Source organism: Parus major, chromosome Z, assembly GCF_001522545.3.
Source record: "Parus major isolate Abel chromosome Z, Parus_major1.1, whole genome shotgun sequence".
NCBI lineage: Eukaryota > Metazoa > Chordata > Aves > Passeriformes > Paridae > Parus > Parus major.
Genome location: NC_031799.1, coordinates 36,902,210 through 36,927,017, shown reverse-complemented (window position 1 = coordinate 36,927,017; position 24,808 = coordinate 36,902,210). Strand labels below are relative to the sequence as shown.

Sequence of the window (24,808 nt, the reverse complement as noted above, 5' to 3'; positions counted from 1 at the left end):
TCAGGTCCTGCACCTGGGGAGGAGCAGCCCCAAGTGCCAGCACAGGTCAGGGGTTGCTCCTACAGAGCTGCTCTGTGGAGAAGGATCTGGAACTCTTGGTGGATCACAAGTTGTCCATGAGCTGGCAGTGTTCTTGTGGCCAGGAGGTCCAAGGATATCCTGGGGTGTATCGGGAAGAGCATGGCCAGAAGGTGAAGATGTATGATCCTGCCCCACTATGTGTCCCTAGTGATCCATATCTGGAGTGCTGTGTCCGTTTCTAGGCTCCTCAGGAAAAGAAGTTACTGAAGAGGATCCAGCAGAAGGATGATCAGGGGTCAGGATCATTCCGCTGCTGAGGAAACACTGCAGGAGCTGGGCCTGTTTAGTCTGGAGAAGAGAAGACTGAGAGGGCATCACAGTAACGCATATAAATACCTTCAAAGTGGATGTCAAGAGGATGGTGCCAGACCATCAGTGGTCTTTTCAGTGGTGCTCAGAGACAGGAGGAGAAGCAATGGCTGTAAACTAAAACAGTATGTTCCACCTCAACAAGAGTAACAACTTCTTTCACACTGAGTGTGGCAGAGCACTGGAATAGCACTGCCCAGGGATGTCATGGATCCTCCCTCTCTGGAGACATTCAAAACCCATCTGGATGACGTCCTTTGTAACCTGGTCTAGGTGACCCTGTCTCATGAAGAGTTTGAGTTGAATTGGATGATCTCCAGAGCTCCCATAATTCTGTGGTTCTGTGAACTGTTTTGACAATCATATTCTACCAGGAAGATGGGAGTAGTTTTGAGGGGAAAAAAAAAGGAAGATGTACTAGATTTATTGATTGGATATGCTTTTCAGTGAAAGAATAAAAATAATTGGATTTATTTAGCTTACCATTTAGCAAAAAAAAAAAAAAAAAGGAAAAATATAGAAAAAGAAAAATTCATATTATTAAATAAAAAATAATTCAAGGTAATCTATTTCTTCCACAAAATTTTGAGAGTTGCCCTGTCTCTTTCAGATACAAATTATTCAGGAGAAACACCTCCAGAAGTCTTCTGCAAATTGCTTTGCTTCTAGACTTTTCAGGTACAATAGTACATTGCTTCTACTACAGGTCCCAAGACATCATGCTAAGATCCTTAATTTTTCTGCAGTGTAACATGTATACATGTGCCCTTGTGTTTTTGTTAGTTTTTTGTTTAAATATGTGGCTATTTATTTTTTAAAATAATGATACCTTTTTATTAATATTATTAATATTTTATTAATATTGCATACTGGTAAGAAAATTTTCCTGTTCTGGTCTAGACAAAGTTATTTTATAAGGTGTTTTAAAAAATAAATATATAATAACAAATATATGTTCTATCCCACAAGAAGGTTAAAGTACAGCTGTTACACTGATCAACTTTCAAATAATCTTCAAAGATGGGAAGAAAGCCCATAATTTGACATTATGTTCTGACATGTTGAAGATCACTTTTCTTAAGTTTGTGGTCTTTGTTCAGCTAGAAATTTACATATATATGTGTAAAGAAATTATTTTGCTATTTTTAGAGCTTGCAATTGCTGCTTCACTAATTTTTCTATTCTGCTCCCATTCTGTTTTTTAAAATTCCACTTGCAAAAACTAAAATGCAGAAACAACATGCAGATTGGGCTGAGAAAGCTGGGGCTGCTTAGCCTGGAAAAGAGATTGAGTGGACATCATAGCAGCCTTCCAGTATCTGAAGGAGACCTACAGGGGAGCTGGAGAGGGACCCTTCATTAGAAACTGTACTGATGTGACAAAGAGGAATGGCTTCAAACTGAAAGAGGGCAAATTTAGAAAGGAAATCCTTACAAATTATGAATTCATGAAAGAAATTATTTGCTGTGAGAGTGGTGTTCCAGTGGCACTGGAACAGGTGGCCTAAAGAAGTTGTGGATGCCCCACTCCTGTTAGAGTTCAAGACTGGTTTGGAACATAGCTTTGCACAGCCTGGCCTAGTGGAAGATGTCCATGCCTATGGCCTAGAACTAAATCGTCTTTAGTGTTCCTTCCAAACAAAACAACTCCATGATTCTATCTAGATGGTGGAAAGTGTCCACCAGAGTTAATGACTACCATGAAATAAACAGGTTGATTAACTTTTCTTCTTTTAAAATGAAGAAAATACCAGCATCATCCATTCAGCTGTCAAAAACAGGTATTGAAACAGCCTTTCCTGAGTTTTCTGCTGCTCCATCTCTGATTTCAGACACTCAGCTTCGCCTACGTGCCGCTTTCCAGAAATCGAAGTGCCTGTGGTCAAGACAGGAAATCTGGAAGTCAGCAGAAGCGCGTTTTGGTGAAGGAAGGACTTTACCGGAGCCGCTCGGGCGGAGGTTCAGGGGGTGCCGGGCAGGGTGGTAGGTGCTGCCGCATCTGCTCTGGCTCGCTTTTCTCGCGGCCGGCCGCAAACGCAGGGGCTGCTCAACCCAGGGCGCTTCTCGGCCGGAGGCTCCAGCGGACCGGGGAGGGGCTGGGTGGGGCGGGAGCTTCCCCGCGCCCCGCCCTGCCCGCCTCCTGCAGCCGCTCTCCTTCGCCGCTGGCGACGGGGGCAGCGGGAGGCGACGCACCGGCCCTCGCCCTTCTGCTCGGCGGGGCCGCAGCCGGCGGCACGGAGAGGTGAGGCCGCCGAGCGGGGCGTGGTCGCCGGGGCCGAAAGGGTCGCCGGGCCGCGGCTCTGCCGGCTGTGCCCTGCCGGGCGCTGCTCGGCCGGCGGCGGTGGGGGACGAGCGGCGGGGCGTGCGCGGCGGGCGGCAGCCGGCGGGAGCCGGCCGTGAGGGCCGTGAGGGGCGGCCCCGCGCGGGCTCCGTCCCGCGGGCACTTCCCGCTCGCCGGCGCTCGCAGAGGTACTGGGCCGGCTTGCCAGGGCTTAGCTGGCATGCTTGTCGGACACTGATAGCATTTTCTTGTTTCTTCAGCCAGCCTTCCTTATTGAAGGTCTTGAGACAGAAACATCTTTTGAGTATTCGCAGCTGAGGTAAAAATAGTAACGTTAGAAATCAATGCAGGTGTGAGGTACCTCCTCCCGGCTACTCTTCCCGGGAAGAGTCGGACTAGGTGGCCTTCCGTGGTCTGTCGCAGCCCGGGCGGTGACCTGAGTCTGTTCATCATCCTGTCCTCCTTCCACCGAGCCCTGGGCAGCCTGCTCCCTGCTTTCCCTCCCTGTGGGCAGAGCTGCGGAGGCCCTACCGCTGCTCGGGGTTGATGGCTTTTCAAAAGTTCGTACCTCCAGAGGCTTTCCCGCCTCTGCTTGGAAAAGTATTACCATCACCATTTCAGACACTTTAGTTCTGCTGTTGGGTACACAGCGGGCACTGTGTTTATCGCCTGCACTCAGGTTTGCCTTGTTTTACTTCCTTGCATTCCCTTGTCAGCATGAAGATAGAAGGAGTTGATCAGGGTTTTAGAAAATCTTGCTCTTGAATTGACTTTTTTTTGAATGGCCTTTCATCTTACATCTTAACAGCACTTTGCTCTTAAAGAACTATTTCTAACGCTGAAATTCTTTTATCTCCTACTCAGAGGTCTGCATGTTTTACAGTCAAACTCTTTGTGTAGTTTTGCAGTGGTGGGGAAATGGTAGCAATTTACTGAGTTTCTCATCACATATCTAAATTTACTGTACTCTGTTTCATCATCTTCATTTAAGATAAGTGGGTGTCCTATTAATTGTGATCTTAAAAAGCATATTGTATGGGAAAAATACCAGCAACAAATTATATTCATAAAAATAACTGAGCAGTCTGACTAACTCTTGAGATAGTTCTGGTGTATAAGTTTGCTTATTTAGTTTTGTTTTTGTACAGTATTATAGTGGTAATACTATTATCTGAAAGTACACCTAGGTAACATGTCCAGGTATTCTAGAACATTTTATCAAGTTATTTTTAGTTAGCTAACTTCTGTCATTGAGATAGATACATACCTTAAACCTCTAGTGTCTGTTTTGCCACATACCTGTTTGGAAATTCTCTTTAATCAAATAAAGGGCATTGAGGGTGTTTGGTTATTAGCTTCTTGTAAAGTAGTCATTTGAAAGATGAGAGACTTCTTAGGCTGAAATATGATTAATGAACAAGGGGTAACAGTGACTCTGTCCTTGGACAGATTGTACATTTTTAGGGTTTTCATACTCTTCTGATCTGTTACTTCTAATTTAAAATGCATTAGAAAAGGAAGATCTGAGACCTGAATTGGCTGCCAAATGGCTATTCCTGAGCAGGATGAGAGTGAAATTGCTGAATGTGTTGTGATGAAAATGCTCTTCCTTTCCTGTAAAACATGTAACTTGATAACTTGGGTAAATAGTGATTCCGTGACATTCATCCAAAGTATAAAAGTTTGAATAGTGGCTGTTGCTGAATGTTTAGGGTGTTTTTTCCTTCCTTTTTTTCTTGCAGTGTGTAAATCCCTGTGAAAGGCATATAGAAAGTTTGTGGTCAGCAGTCTTGAGTTCAGTGCACAAACTTTAAATCTCCATTAAAAAAATATTTATTTGACCTCTTTTGACTTGCAAATCTGAAAAGGAAAACCACCCTCAGACAGTGGTGCTGCAGAGGATGATAAGAAATCTGTATGCTCTGCTTTGTGGCAGTGTCCAGTTCCTTGACCCCTATGTACAGTCTGTGCAGCTTTGTAAACATAAAGGTTGTTGCTGGCTATAGCTTGTTCTCACCATGGGGCTATGAATAGTGGTACTTGCAACTAAGATCCTGCTGCGAGTAAAAACCAACTGCATTTATCTTTTAAAGATAATCACTACTGTGTATTAACCATTTATAAAGTGAAAACTGAAAGGTTTTGACTCATTTTTTTCTGCAGTCCATTTCCACCCACCCAAAAAAAGGTAACTTTTTTTTTTTTTTTTGGAAGATTGGGTATGCAAATGTTTCCTCTCTGATTCACTTTTTAAAGAATTGCTTATGTTTCCAATTTCATTTAATTGCTTTTTAAAATAAAACCCAAGTTCTAATACATTCTAGTCTGATTTAGTTGTATCTGGGTATAACTAACTAGCTTGTCAATGGAAGAAGTTCTGATTGACTTGCTTGGTTAATCCAGTATGCTTTAATTCAAGCTGTCTGACGTAGGAATTACATGATAATATCTGAAAAAAAAACCCCAGTGATTTCTTCCAGAAGCTCACTTGGAGGTTGGGAAAGAATCTGCAATTGGTGACGATAGCACCACTGTCTGTCTGAGCGGCTCCCTTGATGGGAGGAGGTTTCCCCATTCTGGTCCAGTCTGGTTGGGATGTGTGACCTCTGTTCTGTGTGTTAGCCCTTAGGTCCTTGTTGGGGTTTTTTTTTTTTTTTTCCTTCCTTATATCTTATTTCTTGTCTCTTGTCTCTTTTCTTATCTCTTATCTCTTTTCTCTTCCTCTGTCTTATCTCTTGCCTCTGCTTGTGGCTCCACTTTTTGCAGGGGTTTTAGTAAGGCTTTGTCCTTACTCAGAGTTGCAAGTACTCAGACCTCCAGGAAGCTGTGCCTTCACTTTTCAGTGGCTGGTCTTACGGAGATGAACCCGGTGATCAGAGATACTTGTTTTTCCTTCTGGCAAGTCTGAAATGCACCAGTTTGTTTTGTCTTCACCCCTAGTGTGTTGGTCTTGAGGCTTGGTTGGCAACGTTGTTGCTTGTCTGTAGTGGAACGTTGGTGGATACCATATATCCTACTTCAGCTGAATACAGTAAATGAAAAGAATTACTCACTGTGGGAAGTAAAACTATCCTGTATGTTGATTGGCATGAATATCTCAGAGTCTAAAACATCTCTCTCTCAATGAAGCACCACTAGAAGGATGAAATGTGCTGTTCAGAAGTCAGAAATTTTATGTATATGCTTATTTTTTCATCTGCCATGGATATTGTTGAATTTCATCTTCAGTAAAATTACTTTCTTATCCATAAAATCAGAAACTTATTTTAAATTCAACTCAAATAACTGTGCCAGACCAGATGTTTCCTGGAAAATAGCATGTACAAAGAGATTTTCATGTAAATGTGCTTATTGAGCCGATTTGTTTATCTCTCCTCCAAAATATTAGAGTCTGTATATTCATATACAGAAAGTTAAACTGATGAAAGAGGGAATATTGCTATTGCATCTGAGGTAAAGTTTTGGGTCTGGAATAGGCAAATGGAAGATTTTTTTGTGTCTTTCATACTTTTCCTTTTCCTTCTGTTCAGTATAAAAATACGTTCTTAATTAATATAAAATATTTAAGGGCAAACAACACAGGCTTTTTTGAGCAATGTACTGAAGTCAAACATGCATTAGTGAAATCAGCACTTATTTGCCTGTTTGTTTTTAACAGCTGAAAGCAGAAAAGATGCTGATTCTGCAGATTTGTGTGCTATCTAGGTGATGGTTTTGTGCCTGCGCTTCAAGCTGCATGGTGAAGTAATTATTCTTTCTTTGAACAATACAGCTGCTTTACCTCTGAAAATTTTTGAGCTAAGCAGCTAGTCCCATATATTTATCTAGTAAAAAAATTGCAGTGCAAACGTTACTACTGATAATATGAACCATTTTCTCTATTTCTGACAGCTATGGGGAAAATACCAGTTATTTTATTCAAGTCACGCTTGGTATGAATCGCTGCATCTTGCAGTGCTATGTTTGTAGTTTTTCCATGTGTCAAGTGTACCTACCAATACTTTTATGGTAAGGAACAGGATACAGATTACATCATGACAGGTTCTGACAGACCTTTTTTGAAATACACTATTTTATCTGGATATACAAAAGTAAATCAATTCTCTTGTTCTTTGTTGGGATGGCAGTGCTAATCATGCCCTTTGTGCTCTCATTTTTCCTACTCTGGAGATCTGGGGGTTTTGTTTTTCAGGGATTATGTGTAAGACATGGTTGCTCTGTACTTGTCAGGTACTCCTAGGATGACAGTAAGAAAATAGTCTGTGCAAGATGTATGTGTTTGTGCAATTCATAGCTTTCTACTAGAAATTTGTGCATGTCTCTATGTGTGTTTTAATCAACTGCATCTTAATTTCTTGCTTTACAAGAAAAAAAAAAGCATGGTTCCTTTCCATGCCTTTGCTTCTTAGTGCTGGCCTTACCTTGTCTGTATGTGGCCCTGTGGGTGTCTACTGGAGCTATGCTTCATGTGTCCCTTTGCTCCATAGCTGAGGTTTCCTTTAGGCAAGAAACTCGGTTCTCAAGTGTCAGACTTTTTTGCATACTTTTTTGGATTGTTTTGTCGTGTGTGTGTTTATGAAGAGGCAACATTTTCAGGAAGCTACATTTTACTCTTGTATCCTCTGTATGTTCCACCCTCAAATACAAATTAGGAAACTTTTCAAATGAACACGCAGATTTGAAACCATTGTGAATCTGGCAGTGTTGTGTGCTGCCTGTTGAGAAAAGAGAAGATGTAGTCTATCTTGACTGCAAAGTGGGAATTTTGCAGAGAATGCATGTGGAAACTGAGGTGTAGGTGAGCTGTTGAAGAAAAATGCTTGTCTTACAGTAAAATCTGCATTTCTGGTACCTACAAAGTGCTGGATTGCATTCTTCCCCTGTGTTTACAGTATATGTCCACCTGTAAATCCTTTGAGAGTTGCTACCATTTATTAACTTTTAAAACATTGCTATCTGTGCATTGCAACAGTAGGGAAGAGGTTGCTTTGCTTAAGAGCATGTACCTTGAGAGCTTGAGAGTAATATATTACTATGTACCCATTTTAGATTTAACTAGTGTCTTGTGATGCATATATATTTGCAGTCTGCCTGGTCTTCTGTGCTTATTTTTCTGTCTTTTGTCTGCAGAAGTGGAGGAAAAAAAAAAAAAAGTTAATCTCAGTTTACAAGAGAGCAATCTTCTACAAAATACAGCCTAGATTCCCAGTGGAGTTTGAGGGTTCATAAAGCTAGGTGCCATCGGGCTAATTAAGACCAGATTTTGCCACATTATAAAATCAATGTAGCCTATTTCACCTACCCTTTGCCACTGCCTATCTTTTAAAATGGCCTGTTTCACAGAAATAACAGAAGTCTCAATAACAACCAGTAGTATCCCTGGTACTAGTAATTAATTATTTTCTGTGGGATCAGAGAAAGCAGCTGAGGATCAAAATGGGGAGCACTTAATGTATTGTAGCATTGAAGTCAATGGAGTGTCTGCTTATATTTATATTGTTATTTTTAGATTCTCCTTTAAATAATTTGGTCCAATGTGATTTACATGTTTATTTACAAGCTTGGGAACAAGAAGTTAGAATAGTAGTATCAGATGGAAAAAGTTAAAGCTGTCCAATTTTAGAAAGCAAAGTGTGAATTACTCCTCAAACAGCAAGGCTCAATTTTCTGAGTAATTTAGGTAAAAAGCAATCTATCCTCTAGCCCACTGTTGTCTACATAGATTTTTGAGTAGATGTGTAATAAAAGGATATCTGGTTCTCTTTATTGCAGATTTTCCTTATATTGTTAGGAGTATTCAAGACATTCCCCTCAAGACCATGGGAAGCTTTATGCACAAGTTCTAATAGTGTGTGATGACCTTTCTTTGTCTTTCAGATGGAAATATATAGACAACACTAATTCATTTACCTTCCTTGCTGGGCGTAAGCCTGTCAGCTGACAGCTGTTGCATTGCAAGGAAAGTTTTATTGTGTGTACCAAATAGCTGTAGTTGGGGATGCAGTGTAATGTGCCCTTTTTAATTTGCAGGTTTCCATACTTGCTGTGGTTCTTTGGATTTGTTCTTTTCTTGAAATGGCAGGACTAGGAAACAGCTGTCGTGGGATGAAGTCACCACCACTCCTCATGGCTGCCCTCGTGTCGTGCCTAATTGTTTTGGGTTTCAATTACTGGATTGCAAGTTCTCGCAGCATGGATCTGCAGGTAACGTTCCTTTTGTGCTGTGTGTCACTTCGTACTTGTGCAAGTAATAAAGGTAGCTCACAAGAAGGATGATTCTCCTTCACGTGGCAAGTCAGGAACTTCAGCTTGTTGTAGGAACTTTCACAGATTTTACAGTCATTGCTTATCAGTAGTGGGAGACTGGGGGAACAGGAGGAATCCAAAACTAGAACATGCCTGCAGTTGTGATACTTGTTGCTTCTGCTCTCACAAAACATTGAGCTGTCTTGTGCTGTTTCACATTAATGATGTAACAAATGCCATCCTCTGTTTTTTGTCCCCTTCCAGCCTCTCAAATACCCCCAACTTCCTTGCCGTTGCGGCAGTACACAAAGCAGAAAAGGCCTTGGCTTTTGCGAGCCCTGCTCAGCAATAACAAAAACATTTATGTTACCAAACCTGTGTTCATTACAAATCCAAAACAGAGCCCCATACCAGTGACTGTGAAGAAAATTAACTTTATCCCAGTCAAAACTCATATCCCTAGATTTGTCTCTGTACATGAACCATAACATTGTATGCATACTTTCCTACTCAGTACAGGGAAATCTGGGTTGTTCAGAAACAAAATCTGAATTTGTATTTCTTAGTGATCTTTCTGAAGAACGACATGCAAGTCACATGTAATAATTACCTTGTCTGATGATAACTATATTTTTTTGATGATAACTGCATTTTTTTGTCTGTTGAGCTTGGGTTTTAATCCTTTCTTGAGCTTTTGTTCTGATATAGGGTGTGTGAGTCAAGTTTCTGGTTTGTGACCATTTCTGCAGGACAGGGTTTTTTTTCTGTTTTCTTTTCCTTCTTTTTTAGTCTTCTTTGTTATTGTTTTTAACAAGCTAACCTAAAACCTAATGACATGTTGGTTAAACATGGTTAAACATGGCTGATGAGAGCTCCTTCCCAATTTATCCAGTGAATCCATATGTTTTCTGTAGCTGAGCCAAATTTTAGTACTGGGGGGACAGCTGAAGGAGTTGAACTCCTGTTTCACCTCAGAACAGGCGCTATTCCAACAGGACCCATGTGTCTGGCTATGTGGTTAAGGCTATGTCATATGACTTCTGAGGCTCTGGTCATCCCTTGCTTTCCCTTTAGTCAGTGGCCTCAGGGTGGTGGCTACCAGTGGGTAGTAACTGTGTCAGTACTGCTGAAGTTTTGCTGCACAGCAATGAAGCAGCTGATGGTGAGAAAAATATGCCACCATTCTAGTTCATCTTGGTCTCAATAACCTAGAGACACAAGGTCCTCTGATATTACTGTTGTACTGTACCATTTTGTACATTTCTTCAAAGTTAGCCTGAAAATTATGTCACTTCTGCATGGTCACCACTCTGAATGGAATAAAAGCATAGCCGAACATGGACGTTGCTTCTAAAGCACTTTGTAGACCCATTTATTTGTTTATTAGCAAGACTTTGCAGCTGTTATGACTGACATGGAATGACTGCTTTTCCTCGCTATTCCAGCTAACTGCAAGTCATTTTCTTTTTTTTTTTTTTTTTTTTTTCTCTCTGCCTCCTCTCCCTTTTCCTGTGTTCTTCATGATATGCTACATGCTGTGGTATAAGAAGATTTGGTACATTTTCTTGCAGTCTTGGAAAATGCACAGTTTTTATTATATCTAATTTTTAAGCCACCTGGAATCAGTCTTTTTTCATATGTACAGATTTTGTTGATATTCCCACCACCCTGCATGTTTTTGTATTTCTAGTTGCTGCTGAGGAAATATTTTAATCCAAAATGTTTAGAAATTACATCCTGCAAAACTAAATTAGTACTTACAAAAAAGAAGAGGTGGGGGAAGAGGAAAGAATGTGAAAACATCAGGCTTGTTTAGCTTATGTCTCTGTCTTTTTATGTATGGGATGTGATGGTGTTAAATTTTTTTTTGACTGTAGCTGCTCTTTGAGCAGTCAAGAATGATTATTTTCTGTTAATGAATGAATTTTTCTCATGTATGTCTTTCTGTAATAGACATATGTGAATTGTTCATGTAAAAGTTGGGCTGTGTTGTTCTCCCTCTACTCTTTTCTAGCTCTTGGAGGAAATCGGATTGATTTGAGAGGTGAATTTTCACACTGAGTTCGTTTAGGGTCAATACTGAGAAAAGTGTAGAGTTGTCAGAATTGTATGGGCTAAATGAAAAAAATTGTTTAACCTTGTACTTCAGAAAGATAGTTGATTTTAATCTATTTATGTTTTGGGGGGGGGTTTAAGCTCAAAAACTGAGCTTTTCATTTTTCTTAATTTTTAACTGAAATTTCGACAGTCTCTTCAAAATACTTACTCACATTAATTTGTATAAAACTAGGGAGGTGTGTGTCTCTGTGTATGACTAGTATCCCTGGCTGACACAGGATTTTAATGATATCTGCATTGTTAGAGCTGTGAAATTTGCTATTCCTTGAATATATTGGACAAGATTCTGGCAAGGGAGAGGCATTTCTATTTGCTTTGGTTAATCTGCTCTTCCTCAGGGTCGAGTCTTGGATCTGGAAGCCAAAGTCCGAAGGGCAGCAGCGGAGAGGGGTGCTGTGGAGCAAAAAAAGAATGAATTCCAAGGGGAGCTAGAGAAGCAACGACAGCAGATTGACAAAATCCAGTCCTTGCACAGCTTTCAGATGGAAAATGCCAACAGAGTACATCAGGAAGAGAAGGTAGGGCTTTTCCTAGCCACAGTTTTCTAAGAAACTGTGGTTTACCAAGACACACTCTGCAACAGAAAGCGATGCTCACGTGTTGCAGCTTACAGTCAATGTTGGTGTGGCAAAATGTTTTATGACTGTCTGATATTGAGAAAGTGGACCTTGAATGGACATTTTAGCATTTGCCATATAACTTTGAAATACTAGAAGCTGCAAGTAACAGCAGTTCTGAATAAAACTCTTATCTTTATAAATTGTTACCATACTTGGATTGTCACTTTGCTTTCTTTCCTGTATACTAATGTTTTAAAAATTAAGAAAAAGAGGAAGACGCACCAAGAGATATATTCCCAAATATATTTGTAAGCATAAATGGTCAATGTTTATTTCTAAATGTATTACGAGTTTTGTGGCATCTTGGCATTCTGCCTCCAAAACTCAATAGTATTGGGAAGATAACAGAAGGTAAGACTTTCATGGCAGTGCTCCTGGCAGTTCAACTTTGCCAGGGGGGTGGTATTCCTTTGTGAAGAATGTGGACAAAGCTACTTATTTCCTTGTGTTGCTGATACTGCTTTGCTTAGAGTTGTTAGTAATATCACTTTTCACCCTATTAGCAGAAGTATTTAGTTGAGAGTATTCAATTGCTTGTCCTGTAGAGTCTGTTGCCTGAAGTTTATAGATCAGCTTTCCAGGATTATTACATTCAGCAGACTGAACAGACACATCTTGTGATGATAATAGGTACTCTTCAGGTAGCAGGTAGCAGGCTCACAGGAACGGTTTGCTTCTCAAAACATGCTGCCTGAGCAAAATGTCATGAGATTAATCTTTGGAACAATTAAGAGGAACAAAAATTGAGTACAAATGGAAGGTAGAATCTGCACATCATTTTCATATATCATTAATTTGTTTTGAAATAATCTTTACATCAAGTCTCCAAGGAGATAATAAACCAATTGATTTCATTTCTTTTGAGACAAGCATATTACCTTGATAATTTCTCTCTTCTCTTTGTGTTCAGTCTTTGCATATACTTTAAAAAAGAGGAGGTATAGTTTGTCCATTTTTTTTTTAATGTAGATATTTTTAAAAAAGATATCTCAGAATATTCAGACAGGATTCAAGTGGGTAATCAATCTTGTCTTCTTCTGCCTCCTATTACTGGGTGTTGCTACTGAATGCTGTGGCATTTTCTTGCATTCTCCTTCAATCCTGCAGGGAGTAAAACACGTGAGTGGAAAAAAAAAATTCAAAGGTAAGAAAAGGGCAAATGTAATGCAGTATTATGCTTTCTTTACATAAGTAGATATCATCAGAGTTACTAAAATGTGCTGAAACTGTAAGGGCTGGCCAGAGAGTTTACAGCACAGTCTAGCAAGATGGGCAGAAGTTAAGAGATGGTAACAAGACCTTTAAGGTCCAGAATTTTTAAGGAAGTTTACTGAATGAAGTATTGCTTCTGCCAAGCATGCTGTGCCACCTTTTTGCTTCAGATTTCTGGCATCAGACAAGTGTTAGGTGGGACCACACAACCTACTTTCCTTGTGGTGTTTTTGAGTCTAGAGGACTTTATAAAATGTGGCATCTGTGCCAGGAGAAGTAGTGAAACGCATTTTCCAGAACTAGAACTGCTGTTGGACATGGGCTGGAATGTGGTGTCGGGGAAGCGTCAAAGTAGCTTTAGGAAAAGAAAGTCTTTCATCTGAAAAAGTTTGGAGTTTTCTTCTGAAGTAGTTGGTGATAAAGGTGAGGGAGATAACTGAACACATTCACATCTGGAGTCACAACAGCTTGTAGAGATATTATGCAGCCGTGTGGTAAGACAGTGGTATTGCAAGGGTAAATGACAAGGCAGAAGTTACAAAGCAGCTTAGAAGTACACTGAGTTAATTGTTGTACTGTGGGGAAGTCACCAGTGAAGTTTTGGAGTGCTGTGAAAGGCACAGAGAGGAGAACAAAGGTCACCAAAGCTGTGCAGCAATTTTTCTACAGGAATCCAGAGTGTGGTTTACAGGCTGGACAAGAGTCAGCAGAGGAGAGCTGTCACAGTCATCTCCAGGATTCCAAATAGTACAGAAAATGTTTGTGGCTGGGACAGACAGGACAGGGTTGTACTGCATTCACTAATGTACTTCAAATGCCATCATCAAGTTGCTCTTCATGCAATAGGTGGTGAAGCCACAAGTGTGTGGCATCCATAACACCCAGTTACAGTGGGTCTGTGTAGGTTAAAAAGCAGCTGGATGACTTGGACAAACACCTAACCTACCACCAGTACCATGATGTTTGTTCTGTCTCCAAGTATTCATCAGATAGAAGAAGCTGCTGCCTGGAAAATACTGCGCTTTATGGCTGACTTGGGACCAATTTGGCAGTTCAATGTTAGAGGTGAGATGCTGTGAAAGGTGGGTTTTGGGGCCACTCTAATAGCAATACCTTCCTCCTAAGTGCTTTTCCCTCTATCACCCTAAAATACAGTAGCAGAACATTCTATGAAGCTTGCTTTGAAACCCCAGGAAGTGATACCCTAGAAAAGTGGTACATTGGACTAATTTCATGTCTTCTGCATTTTGTGACGAGAAGACCATGTGTCTCACTCAGGAGCATGAAGTGGTAGGGTGAGCATGTATGTGCCTGTGCACCATTTTGCATCAAATTAAAAATTGGCTTTTCTTGTGACACACAAACAAATATCCTGCAGAGATGTTGTTTGTTTTCCAACTCTGATTTTGCAGTAGGGAGAGCTATTTTTCTGGAAAGGTGTGCATTTCTCAAAAGAAGACATAACCAAGTTGGCATGGATTCATACACTGTAATTCAGGAATGCCTCTGATACAGTGGCAGGAAATAAAGGGGAAACTTCGTTCTCCACACTAATGCCCTTCACTGGAAGAAGCTGTCTAGGATCAGAGGTTATTCTACAGAGGGATGTAGAATATAAGAAAAGACAGATTCTGAGTGCTTTTTTTATTGTGTGTGTATCTATATCCATGTATAAATGTGTTTTGAATGTTCATATCTTGTATAAACACACATATCCTTGTTTTTTGGCTCCATGGATTGCAGTCAAATCTGGGATTCCTGGGATGCAAGTAATGAATTCACCCTTTCTAGAATGGGAAGCTAGCTCCTTGAAATGAATTTTATTTACTCTGTGAGGATTAGTAACTAGTGTTTACCTAGTCAGGAAGAATGAATGCAAATCCAAATCCTGAGACTCTCAACTCATTTTCAAAGCATTTTACAAACCCTATAAGTAACTAGAGATCTTTGAGTTATGAGATTTTGCATTGTTCTTCTCACATTATTCTTAAAGAAAAATAAATATTATTTCAGCAGTTCTGTAGGAATGATTGGTCCATCTCAAACCTCCCATTTTTTTCAGGAAGAAATTATGGTTCTTCTGCCTGTAGAAGAAATTTACATATGAGGCATATTTACACAATCTCGACTTCTAACCAAAAGCAACTCAGAAGTAACACTGGAGATCCATCATAATTGCAGTTCATCTCTGCTCACTGTGTCTTATTACTCTGCTGATAAAATACAGAATAATTACAGTACTGATTTACTTTCATACCAAACCAAAACACCAGTAAGGTGTTTGTCCAGTTAAAGCCATTGTCACTAGCAGTGCAGTCATTACTTTGACTTAAATCTGCATACTTTTGTAGTGGAACTGTCTCTGTGCTACTTGAAGGATGAGGGCATAGCTGGTAGGTAGTCTGAGCCTGTTAAATTGTGCAGGCTCACCATTCACTGGGGCAGTGTACTTCTGGAAGATTGCTGTTGTAATTATTTTCTTAGGTCTGAGTATGTACAAAACATACATAAGCTCACCAGTCTACTTTTAAAAAACCTGCTTGAATTTTTAAGGTTTAGTGTAGATTTAGGAAATGGCTTCTGGACATCCATACAGAAATAAAATGATGAGATGAAGTAATCTTACATGAAAACTTGATAACAGCAGTTCAGGTGTGCAAAAGAGCTGTTTCTAATCTGTAGTAATTTTGGAAAGAACAGTATTCTCTGTGGTTGTTATTCAGGACTCATAGCTTCTGGGATGTACATAGCCACAGAGGTCTCTTTGAACAGCATAACAGGAAAACAGTATGTTTAATATATCTTAACTGCTTGAATATGATTTTGCAGTTGGTAATTTTCTTTGGATTTACATAAATCTTCTCCAACCCAAACCTTGTTTTACTGAGAAGGGCCAAGATTTGCATGCTCTGTGTGAAGCATGTCACTGTCCTGTTGTTAAGTATCTTTTAATGCTGGCCACAGCTGCTCTCTGGTTCCCTCCCTCTGGGAAAATTTCAATTCCCAGCACGGCCTTCTCACACAAAGTACCTATTGGTATGCAGGGAGTCAACACCTCTCAGAAGGAATTACCAGTAGTCTGTAGTCTCCTATAGTGTAGGAGAGAGAGTAGAAAGGTATCTTTTCACTGAAAGCTATATGTGTTTTGCTTTTTTTTTTTCCAATACAAACAGAGTTGCATCTTCTAGTTTTGGAAAAGCTTTGAGGTAAAAAAGCACTGCCTCATGTCCCATGTTGGCCATAGCACAATATTACTAAATTAGCAAGAGAAATCAGTATGCTTCCTCAAACTGGTTCAGCAGAAATTGAGAGGATCACCTCTGTTCAAAAGATATCTTCACATGGTGGGTAGGAAAAAAAAGGATGGTCTGAGGCTAGCTGAACTAGAGAAAAGGAATTTAGAGTATAGGAGCAGTTTAAAGCAAATTATTGGAATGTTGCTACCTCTTCACAGCAAAATGAATGGACAAAAAGTCAGAAAGTGCATTAGAGATACCTGTGGAAATATATACAGTATATAATATATAATAATATAATATATACAATAATATGTATAAGAAAAATATGTATAAAAAATATATAATATGTAATATATATTATATATATAGATATATACACAATATTCTTGTATCATATTATTTGGTTTTGCTTAACTTGCCTAATATTGGAGTTTCAGTTAAACATAATAGTAAAGTGAAAGTCCTGTAGTTTCACAGGACCTTTTTTTCTCTAGTCTACTTGCTGTTGCCCAGTACCTGTAAAAGTAATTTTGTCTTCATGTGTGTCAAATACCACCCTCTTGTGCTGAAATTTTAAGAAACTAAATTTGCAATTTTGGTGGCTTTGAAGGCAGAACTGCATCATGTCATGGTGTGCATGTCTGCTGTGACAAAACAGAATCTAGATTGCTTTTACACAGGCTGTGAAACAAGGTTGAATACCATATCATTGGAAGAACCACTCTGTAGAAACAGGTTTTTCTAGGGGGGTTGGGATTTAGTGGATGTGTGCGTTGTTCGTTTGTTTGGTTGGTTTGTTTGGGATTCTTTTGTTGAATGAAGGCGTGGCTTATTGAGGAAAAGTGCAATTTCGGAACGGAATTTGGTTTATTGAGAAATTTATTTAAATGAACAATATCTCCTCCAGTTTGAGCTTGAAATTTGTTCTAAGACTTACTTAAATTGATGTGCCTCCACTGAAGTATACATGAGTGTGCAGCACAATGATTACCTTAAAGAGAAATATTTCCTTAAAAATCTTATTTATGAACTTTTCCGCCACACACTAATATGTAGTTTAGCTGTTAGCCTCTTAGCCTGGAACCAAAAAGTCTTTTTGTGGCTAGTTGGCATGTTAACACCAGCTGGCAACTAAATACCATGTGGCCACTTACTCCCAACATCTCCCTCTAGATTTTTGAAGAAAAATCTGTGTTAAGAACAGTTTGATAACTGAGAGGAATAAAACCCAAGAGAAACAAGACATACACAATCCAATGGCTTATCACCTGATGAATGATGCCAAACTTGTCCTCCAGCAGATATTGATGCCTCCTGGCCAACTCTCCCACTTTACGTCCCAATGTTCTATGGTATGGAATGTCCCTTTGGCCAGTTTGGGACACTTGACAGAGCTTGCTCCTGGTTTCTTGTGCACCTGCTGTCTGGCAGAGCATGGGAAATGGGACAATAGTGTCTTAGTGTAAGCACCACTGAGCAGTAACTAAAACATCAGTGTGTTTCCAGCATTATTCTCATGCTAATGCCAGCATTGTAGTGGGGAGTCATGGGAGTGTGCCAGACAGAACTGCTCTTTTCCTTTGCTGGAAGGACTTAAATCATTTTGAGTTAATAATGAAATAAGTGCCCTGCTTTTCCCTGATAAATTATAAATGGCTGTTTCTGCATGTATAACTCTTACCTTCCTGTCTTGCTTTATTTGCAGTTGGTTTTGTTCTTACTAGCAGAGTTACTGATCCTGTGGCTTGTCTTTGTCTCCTTTGTGCTATATTTGTGAATGCAAACCCCATTTTTTCTTGTTTTAGTGTTTATGCCTATCAAACTATTTATTTTCTTTTTTTAGTTGCAGTATCTCATTATGCTTTTATATGCACCCATACAGTCAGTGTTAGAAAGTACGTATGTGCTTTCCACATGAACCACAAACAGTTCAGTGTGCTTGAGTTAGCTTGTTTCTTGATAGTAGGAAACAGTGGAGGAGTCATTGTAGTAATTCCTTCAAGGAATATGTGTATGGAATACTGTTTGGCATTATTCAGATGAAATGCAAATTTTGATAAGAATCAAGCACTTCACTTTGCACACACTTCAAAGTATGTGGTCAAAACAAAGACTTAAAATAATGTATTGCAAAGCTATCTCATGCATGTTTCTGCATATTTCTGTTTTATTAAACAGTAATTTTAGCTTTTTGTTTCTTAAGTGGAATGTAGACATGTTCTGTGGTGAATAATAATCAAGTCTTTGGCAGCTTCATTAAAAAAATTGCTGTACAGCTGGAGCAATTTGTTTCCCACACTGCTCATGGAGGTGTGACTTTTGAGTTCTGGCATCTGAAACTCTTTTCCACAGCATTGTCTTCAATCAAAAGACTTGTTTTTTTCCTCTTTGATAGTCATAAGGACTTCTGTGCAAACATGTTTACAAATAGAATAAGGTGGTTCAATGTTACAGAGTTACTGTATTACAGAATATCAGATTCTGATATGGTGATGGGGTGTTTTTCCAGAAGCTGGATTTTTTTGCTCCTGGGGATAATATCTATTGTTTTGTGGGCTGAATGGAGTTCAAAGTGTGAGTTTATTTCTAGAACTGAGTATTGGCATGTGTCTGCTGAGTGCTTCCCAGTAATTTTCATTCTTGGCATAAAACCCCAGAAATAATGTTTGTTTAATTTATAGCCACAAGGTGAAAATTAGTTAACATTTGAATGATAGGAGGAAGAATGGAAGGAATGATATTATTGACTTAGTCAGATTGGAAGCTGGTAGTTGCAGTACTGTGCTGTAAATTATTAAACAGTATTTCCTTAAGTTAAACAGCTAACTAGAATTTAACAGGTTTTTTCCTGGACTTTTGCCTGCACATTCAAGGGAGATAGGTGTGGCATTGCCAAAAGAAAGTTTTATATGCAATCCAGAAAGACCAAGGCAGACTTCTTTTTTTCCCTGTTTCCCTTCAAACAAAGAGACTTTTTTTTAACATGGAAAGTATTTTTTTTCACTTCAGCTAATCACAGTTATTATTGTCCTAATGTACAAAACACGTAACACTTGTATGTTTTTACTGGGGAGAAGAGTGGAGGGGTTGGGTGGGTGCTCCTTAAAATGAAACTCCTAAATGCCAGGATCACTTATGTGACAGTAAAAGAATGAAAACCAACAAAGCCCCACAAAAAAACTGTAAAAACATAAAATTACAAAATTGCTCTATCATACTGATTTTTCCAGTCCACTGACAGTCTCTGGTAATGGCCAATGCTGTATTATCTTGAAGGTGATCATCCTGTAACAACCTGACTACATTGCCCACACGTTAGGAAAACTTGGAATTTCCACTGAAGCATTAACTTCCTTTCCCCAGTAAACCAGTGAAAACAAATTGATTTTTTATTTAGGTGTCCTATAGTAGGAGGAGAGGTAAGGAGAGGGAGAGATATTAAACAATGCTACATATAAGTTGTCACTGTTTTTTGAGTTTCTTTTTGCTTTTTAATAGAAGAAAGTGATGTTTTTTTCTTAAGGTTTCATGGTGGTGTTCACAGAACAGCTGTACATACAGAACAGTGTAGAAATACTTAGCAAGAGCTGAATGACCACCTCTGTGAAGCAGGGCTCTTTAAAGGGTCATCCAAAAACAAATCTGCTCTGCTGGGTGGTAGCCCACTCAGATTAATTGAAAGCTGCACTTTCACCTAATCAACTGGCTCTTATTACTGTAGCCTCTGGGAGGAAAGGCACTGACAATGCTGTCAATGTTTCAGGATGACTTGAGCAAACAAGTGGATGTTGTCACTTCTTTTTGGGTGTGGACATACACACACATCAATACTAGAGCAGAAACTTTGAGAAACGGGGGAATTGATTTTCTGGGACCCTTGAAGAGCCCTTCCCAGGACAAAGATAATAGAGGAACTGACAATGAGAAATACCTTCCTAAGACTGGACTGGATTGTTTCAGAAGAATCAGTGGATCTCTTTTGTATTCTTAAGAACTCTTCTGCATCAGACTTGCTAAATGAATATGAATCTGAGTTATCCTTACATCTAGCTCACAGGAATAATTTCACTTAGATGTGACTTGATTCAGTTTTCAGGTGTTTTGGGGTATGTGTGTATTTGAAATGGTAGAGGGAGCTTGATGAAAGAATAGACAAGACATGTTCCTGTGTTGACTACCTCTTCAGAGCGAGAGGGAGAACAAAGTGAGGGAGTGGAAGAAGGCCACTCCAGCATGAAAGCAGTTGAGAAGATAGGTAGAAAAGGGATACAATGCAAGGGCTTCACATTGCTTTCATGGAGTTGCTTTATGCTGAATGATTAATGCTTTCATAGCTCATCTTTGTGTACCTGAATGTATTGATTCCTGAGTGAGAAGGTAATTGATAGTGAGCTATAGTGAATGATATATTCTTCCTTCAAGAGATAAATACAGTAAATCTGACTGTGACTCCAGTCTTGAGATTAAATTAGAATAAAGTCACAAGCAAGTTTAATATCTTTAAATTCCTTAAAATTCTTCCACTTTTCATTTGTGCAGTGATATCTTCCCCTACCCCCCTTTACTTAAAAATCTGTGTTAAAATGAATGTTTGTTGTTTCCAATAGGAGATCTCTAAAGCAGCTAAAAGGTTTTGTTCAACTGTGACACAATCACAACTGTGACACACAAAAAGTAAATCTTGTTACAAGTGCTTTGATAGGCATTGTTTATAATGGTAATACAGGTCCTTTGCAATTAAAACACTGGCTTTGTTCTGCTTCTTTCAGGCAGTGCTGATGAATAACATCACAGTAAATGATCGATTGATTCAGAGTCTACGAGGTATGTTGTAGTACCCCTGCAAATCTCCCTCATACTGATTTTTAGGCCCCTGCTTTTAAGACTTGCATTCTTCTGTGATCTTTTGAGAATCCTGCCTTTCTTCAAGTCATGGGGGTAGTACAGGAGCTGCCATGACTGAGATATTTCATCTGCATAGCTCCTGTTAAGTGTCAGACTAATCTGCCTGACAAGGAGGATTTGTCCATGTAGTGCTTGATGTAGTACTCCTGTCTCTTATGATATAATATGGAATAGAACCAAGTTAATGTATTTTTTCTTCATTTTACCTGGCAACATATTCTTGCATTCTTCCCTGAGGTGTGGGGTCATGCATTTTAGCATCAGAGGAATTCACAAATCCTATATTTAATAAGAAAAGCCAATCTAATAATCTAATAACATTTCTATTCATGGTAGTTGTCTTGGTTTGAAAGACAGGTGTCTGCTAAGGAAGGCAGGAGGCTCCTTCAGAATGGAAAATGTAAACCCTCTCTCTCTGAATTATAATTTTGAAACTAAGGGGCTCTCAGGCAAAGATGTGAGAGAGGAATAACAGTTTTTTATTAGAATGTATCTATAAATTAAAAAAAACAACTACGACTTAATAGGAAAATTAAAATAAACTGTAGTAGTACAAAAAACACTGACAGAATCAGAATACAACCTGGCACCCTGTTGGTCAGGGTTTTGGTAGCAGTCAGATTAAATGGTGGCTGCAGCCCTCCTGCAGTGTCAGATGTGATTCTATTGAAGCAATGATCCTTCATTCATTGAAGGTGTAGTTTTCCTCTGAAGGGCCAGTGGTGGTGTAGATGGGTCTGGTCTTCTGGAAATTCAGTGGAAAAAGGCTGACTGTGGTGTTCCAAGTCTCAGATTATATCCAGGTAGGAATGTTTGGCTTCTCCCCCTGGGTGGAGCATCTCCCAATGGGATGATGTAATTTTATCAGCCATGCAGTGAGACTCTCTGGCCCATTAACAGGAGATATCCCCCTGGAGGGAGGATGGGTTGTGGAAGAGATAAAGAACACTGCCCCGCCTGGTTTTAACAGATGGTAATGGAATTCATACTTTTGGTTACACCTTGCATTGCAACATAAGACAGTAGTGCTTCAGAATTGTTATTAGCAGCGCATTCCTCTGGAGGTTCTTGGGAATGAGTCCTATAAAGAAGTAAGTGTGTTGTGGTATTGTCTTCTGGTGTCCTCTCACAGAAGTTTCTATCAGGAAGAAAACTCTAAATCACAGATGCTTCTGTTGCTAAGGAGTATGGCTATAAATTGCATATTATTCAGGGAAGCATTGCAAGCTTGTCTGTATATGACTGATAAATGTGAATGCTGTTTCATACTGTGTTCTGATTATGATTTCATAGACTTCAAGATTTTCCAGATTACACCTTAGCAGGGTTTGCAAATCAGTTTCGTGTATTCCTTAAGAGGAAAAGTAGGTAAAAATATGTATTATACTGTTTTGGTAATATATTATGCTGAAAGGTTATTCTTACCAGATCCTGTGCACTGTTGTTGAATAAATTCAACAATTATCTATGCATTTGTGTACAAAATATAGTTGGCGTGACAGATGAATTAATTTAGCATTCTTATTATAGATCTATTTCTTGATGTTTCTGTTGTAGAGTATGTACGTATATGTGTATTTTAATGTGTATTTTAATCCTGATTTGACCAGAACACTTGAAAGAGTTACAGATGGAATATGGAAAGCTACAGCTTGATGTTTACTGGTTTCAGAAGAACCAGACTAACCTTCAGAAGAAGTTCTCATATGACCTGTAAGTATGCTCTTCAGGAAAGATGGCTTCCCAAATTGTAGGTGACTTGGTTATAACCCAGAGTAGTCTTGTGTTAGCTATAGCTCTGTTAGTAGACTTAAGGAGAAGTAATATCTGACACATCATCTAAAACTGTTCACAGTTGATCTTGGAGAAGAGCACAAACTTTCCAGTGTTTTTCACCTCTGTGTACAGACACTTCTTGATGTTCCTTCTCTTGCAGGAGGTTAAAGGTAGCAATATTATCACTTCAGAATTGTGGGGGAAAATTGAAACATGAAGAGGCTAAACTGTGAAGAAGTTTGAATTAAGACAGGGGAATACCTGATGAGAAGCTGTGCCTTTTTGAGCTGACAGAGGTCTTGGGATTTTCTGCTACCATCAGACTCATGTGTTCTGCTTTATATGGCATAACTAGTCATGTTTTTTTCTTGAGATTTCCCACTGAATTATAGAGCATGGATAACTGAACAAAAGTACTTATCAGTATCCTTACACTAAATACACATTTCTGGTATTTCTAGGAATTTCTTCTAGGTTCTTTTTGCTCAATAATATTCTTGTTTCCTCTACCTGCCTTCACAACCTGTAGTATCTTCCCCTTGTGCATAGATATAAAAGAGCAATAGAATATTGCTTTTGAATATTGTCATAATGATACATCAAGAATGTAATTGTTGTAGTGATAGGTATTTTTTCAGCAGCCATTGTTTAGCCAGGTCTTGTAGGAATTATGACTAATAGTGGAACATGACACTCAAAGAACTTGAATTCTACAGGCTACACTTGAAGTATTTTTTCTTTTTGTTTTTCCCCCATCTTAGAATTAAGGATTAGTATTAGCACTTCTGTGATACTTACTGATTGCCAATTGGTTGTGACCTTTTTTTGGATTATTACTCATGCAATAAAGCTGACCTAGATGTATATATTAGTGGAGTTGTAATATAAGACTTTTAACAGAAAAGTAGAAGGAAGTTGGAAACTTTAGTTTGTACCTGCCTTTCAGTAAGCTGTGTTGCTTGTGTGTCTTTTCAGGGGTCTTTTCCCCCTCTGTGTTTGTTGTGTGCCATGGTTGTTAATCGCTGTCTGTTTTCTATTTAGTTTAATGACAGACCTGAGACTCTGTTGACTATCAACCTCTGTTGATAGTTCTGTGCTAGTCAGTGAATCTATTTCCCAGTGTCTTTCTTTGAAGTCTGAGATCAGCAGTAACAAATAGATCTGTATAGGGCATAAATATATCTGTCTTCTGGACATTCATGCCCCACATGAGAGGTACACCTGTGAAGCACTGGATTGATATACACATGCAGGGAAGTGATACAAGGCAAATGTATTTAGTCTGGCTTAGGAAAACTTGGAAGTTTATCACCCATGTCTGGTGAAGTGTTTATAAGGATGGTTTTGTTGAGGAAGTCATTGACAGAGCACCCCTTGTGCTTGTGGTAGTGTATCATGAAGAATGCCTTTAAGTTTAAAAGAAGAAGGTTGTATTCAGAGAGCATAGCTCCCAGGTCTGGACTGGCTCAAGGTGAAGAGCTAAGCCAGATGCAGTGGTAGAGATGGGTTTACTTTTATGAGGATAAGTGTAGAGACAGGTGTGATAAATCAGCCATGTGGTAGCTGAACAGGAACTCAGCAAGCTGATCTGCTTCTGGTTGGTCTTGAGGCAGGTGCACCATTTCCTGCAGCACCTATGGGAGTCCATGAAGGCAGTTATCTCACCCAAGGAGCTATGGTGTCTTCACCAGCTTTGCTGCAAAATACTTAAATGTTCATTTTCTATTTCTAGGCTTTTTTCCTAAGAGTACAAGTGAGGAAAATAAACTCTGGACTTGAATTTTCATAAAATAATTTATAGCTTCAGTACTGTGCAGCATTCACACAGTTCTAGCAGGAACATGTATTTTTAAAACATTGCTTGTTGTTTACGGTTAGGTAGGTAGGATGTTTGAATGTTAATATCTCTCTGTTGTAGTAATTGACACAACTATACATTGTGTTTAGGTAATTGCAGAAATGGATACTTGATGGTGCTTGGCTACGTACATTCCTCTTTGCTATACAATCACCTAATAATG

At 39.2% G+C, this 24,808-nt stretch overlaps 1 protein-coding gene and 1 long non-coding RNA gene across 4 annotated transcripts in view; one reads left to right on the top strand and one right to left on the bottom strand.

Moving 5' to 3' along the window:
- Positions 1 to 2,448, bottom strand: part of LOC107216299 — a 6,095-nt gene extending 3,647 nt beyond the window's left edge. Inside the window, exon 1 of the long non-coding RNA XR_001525481.3 lies at positions 2,331 to 2,448. This is a non-coding gene — a long non-coding RNA (uncharacterized LOC107216299). The remainder of the gene's footprint in view (positions 1 to 2,330) is intronic.
- A 98-nt stretch (positions 2,449 to 2,546) lies between these two features.
- GOLM1 (golgi membrane protein 1) overlaps positions 2,547 to 24,808 on the top strand; it is a 36,301-nt gene continuing 14,039 nt past the window's right edge. The window contains exons 1-5 of one of the 3 annotated variants that reach the window (XM_015653210.1): positions 2,547 to 2,632; positions 8,702 to 8,875; positions 11,374 to 11,553; positions 20,876 to 20,930; positions 22,622 to 22,724. In XM_015653210.1, coding sequence (XP_015508696.1) covers positions 8,747 to 8,875; positions 11,374 to 11,553; positions 20,876 to 20,930; positions 22,622 to 22,724 — 467 coding nt within the window. In that variant the 5' untranslated portion in view covers positions 2,547 to 2,632; positions 8,702 to 8,746. Of the gene's footprint in view, positions 2,633 to 2,841; positions 2,860 to 8,701; positions 8,876 to 11,373; positions 11,554 to 20,875; positions 20,931 to 22,621; positions 22,725 to 24,808 lie in introns of those variants that run through there. The other 2 variants (XM_015653207.2, XM_015653208.3) reach the window with 2 other exon arrangements.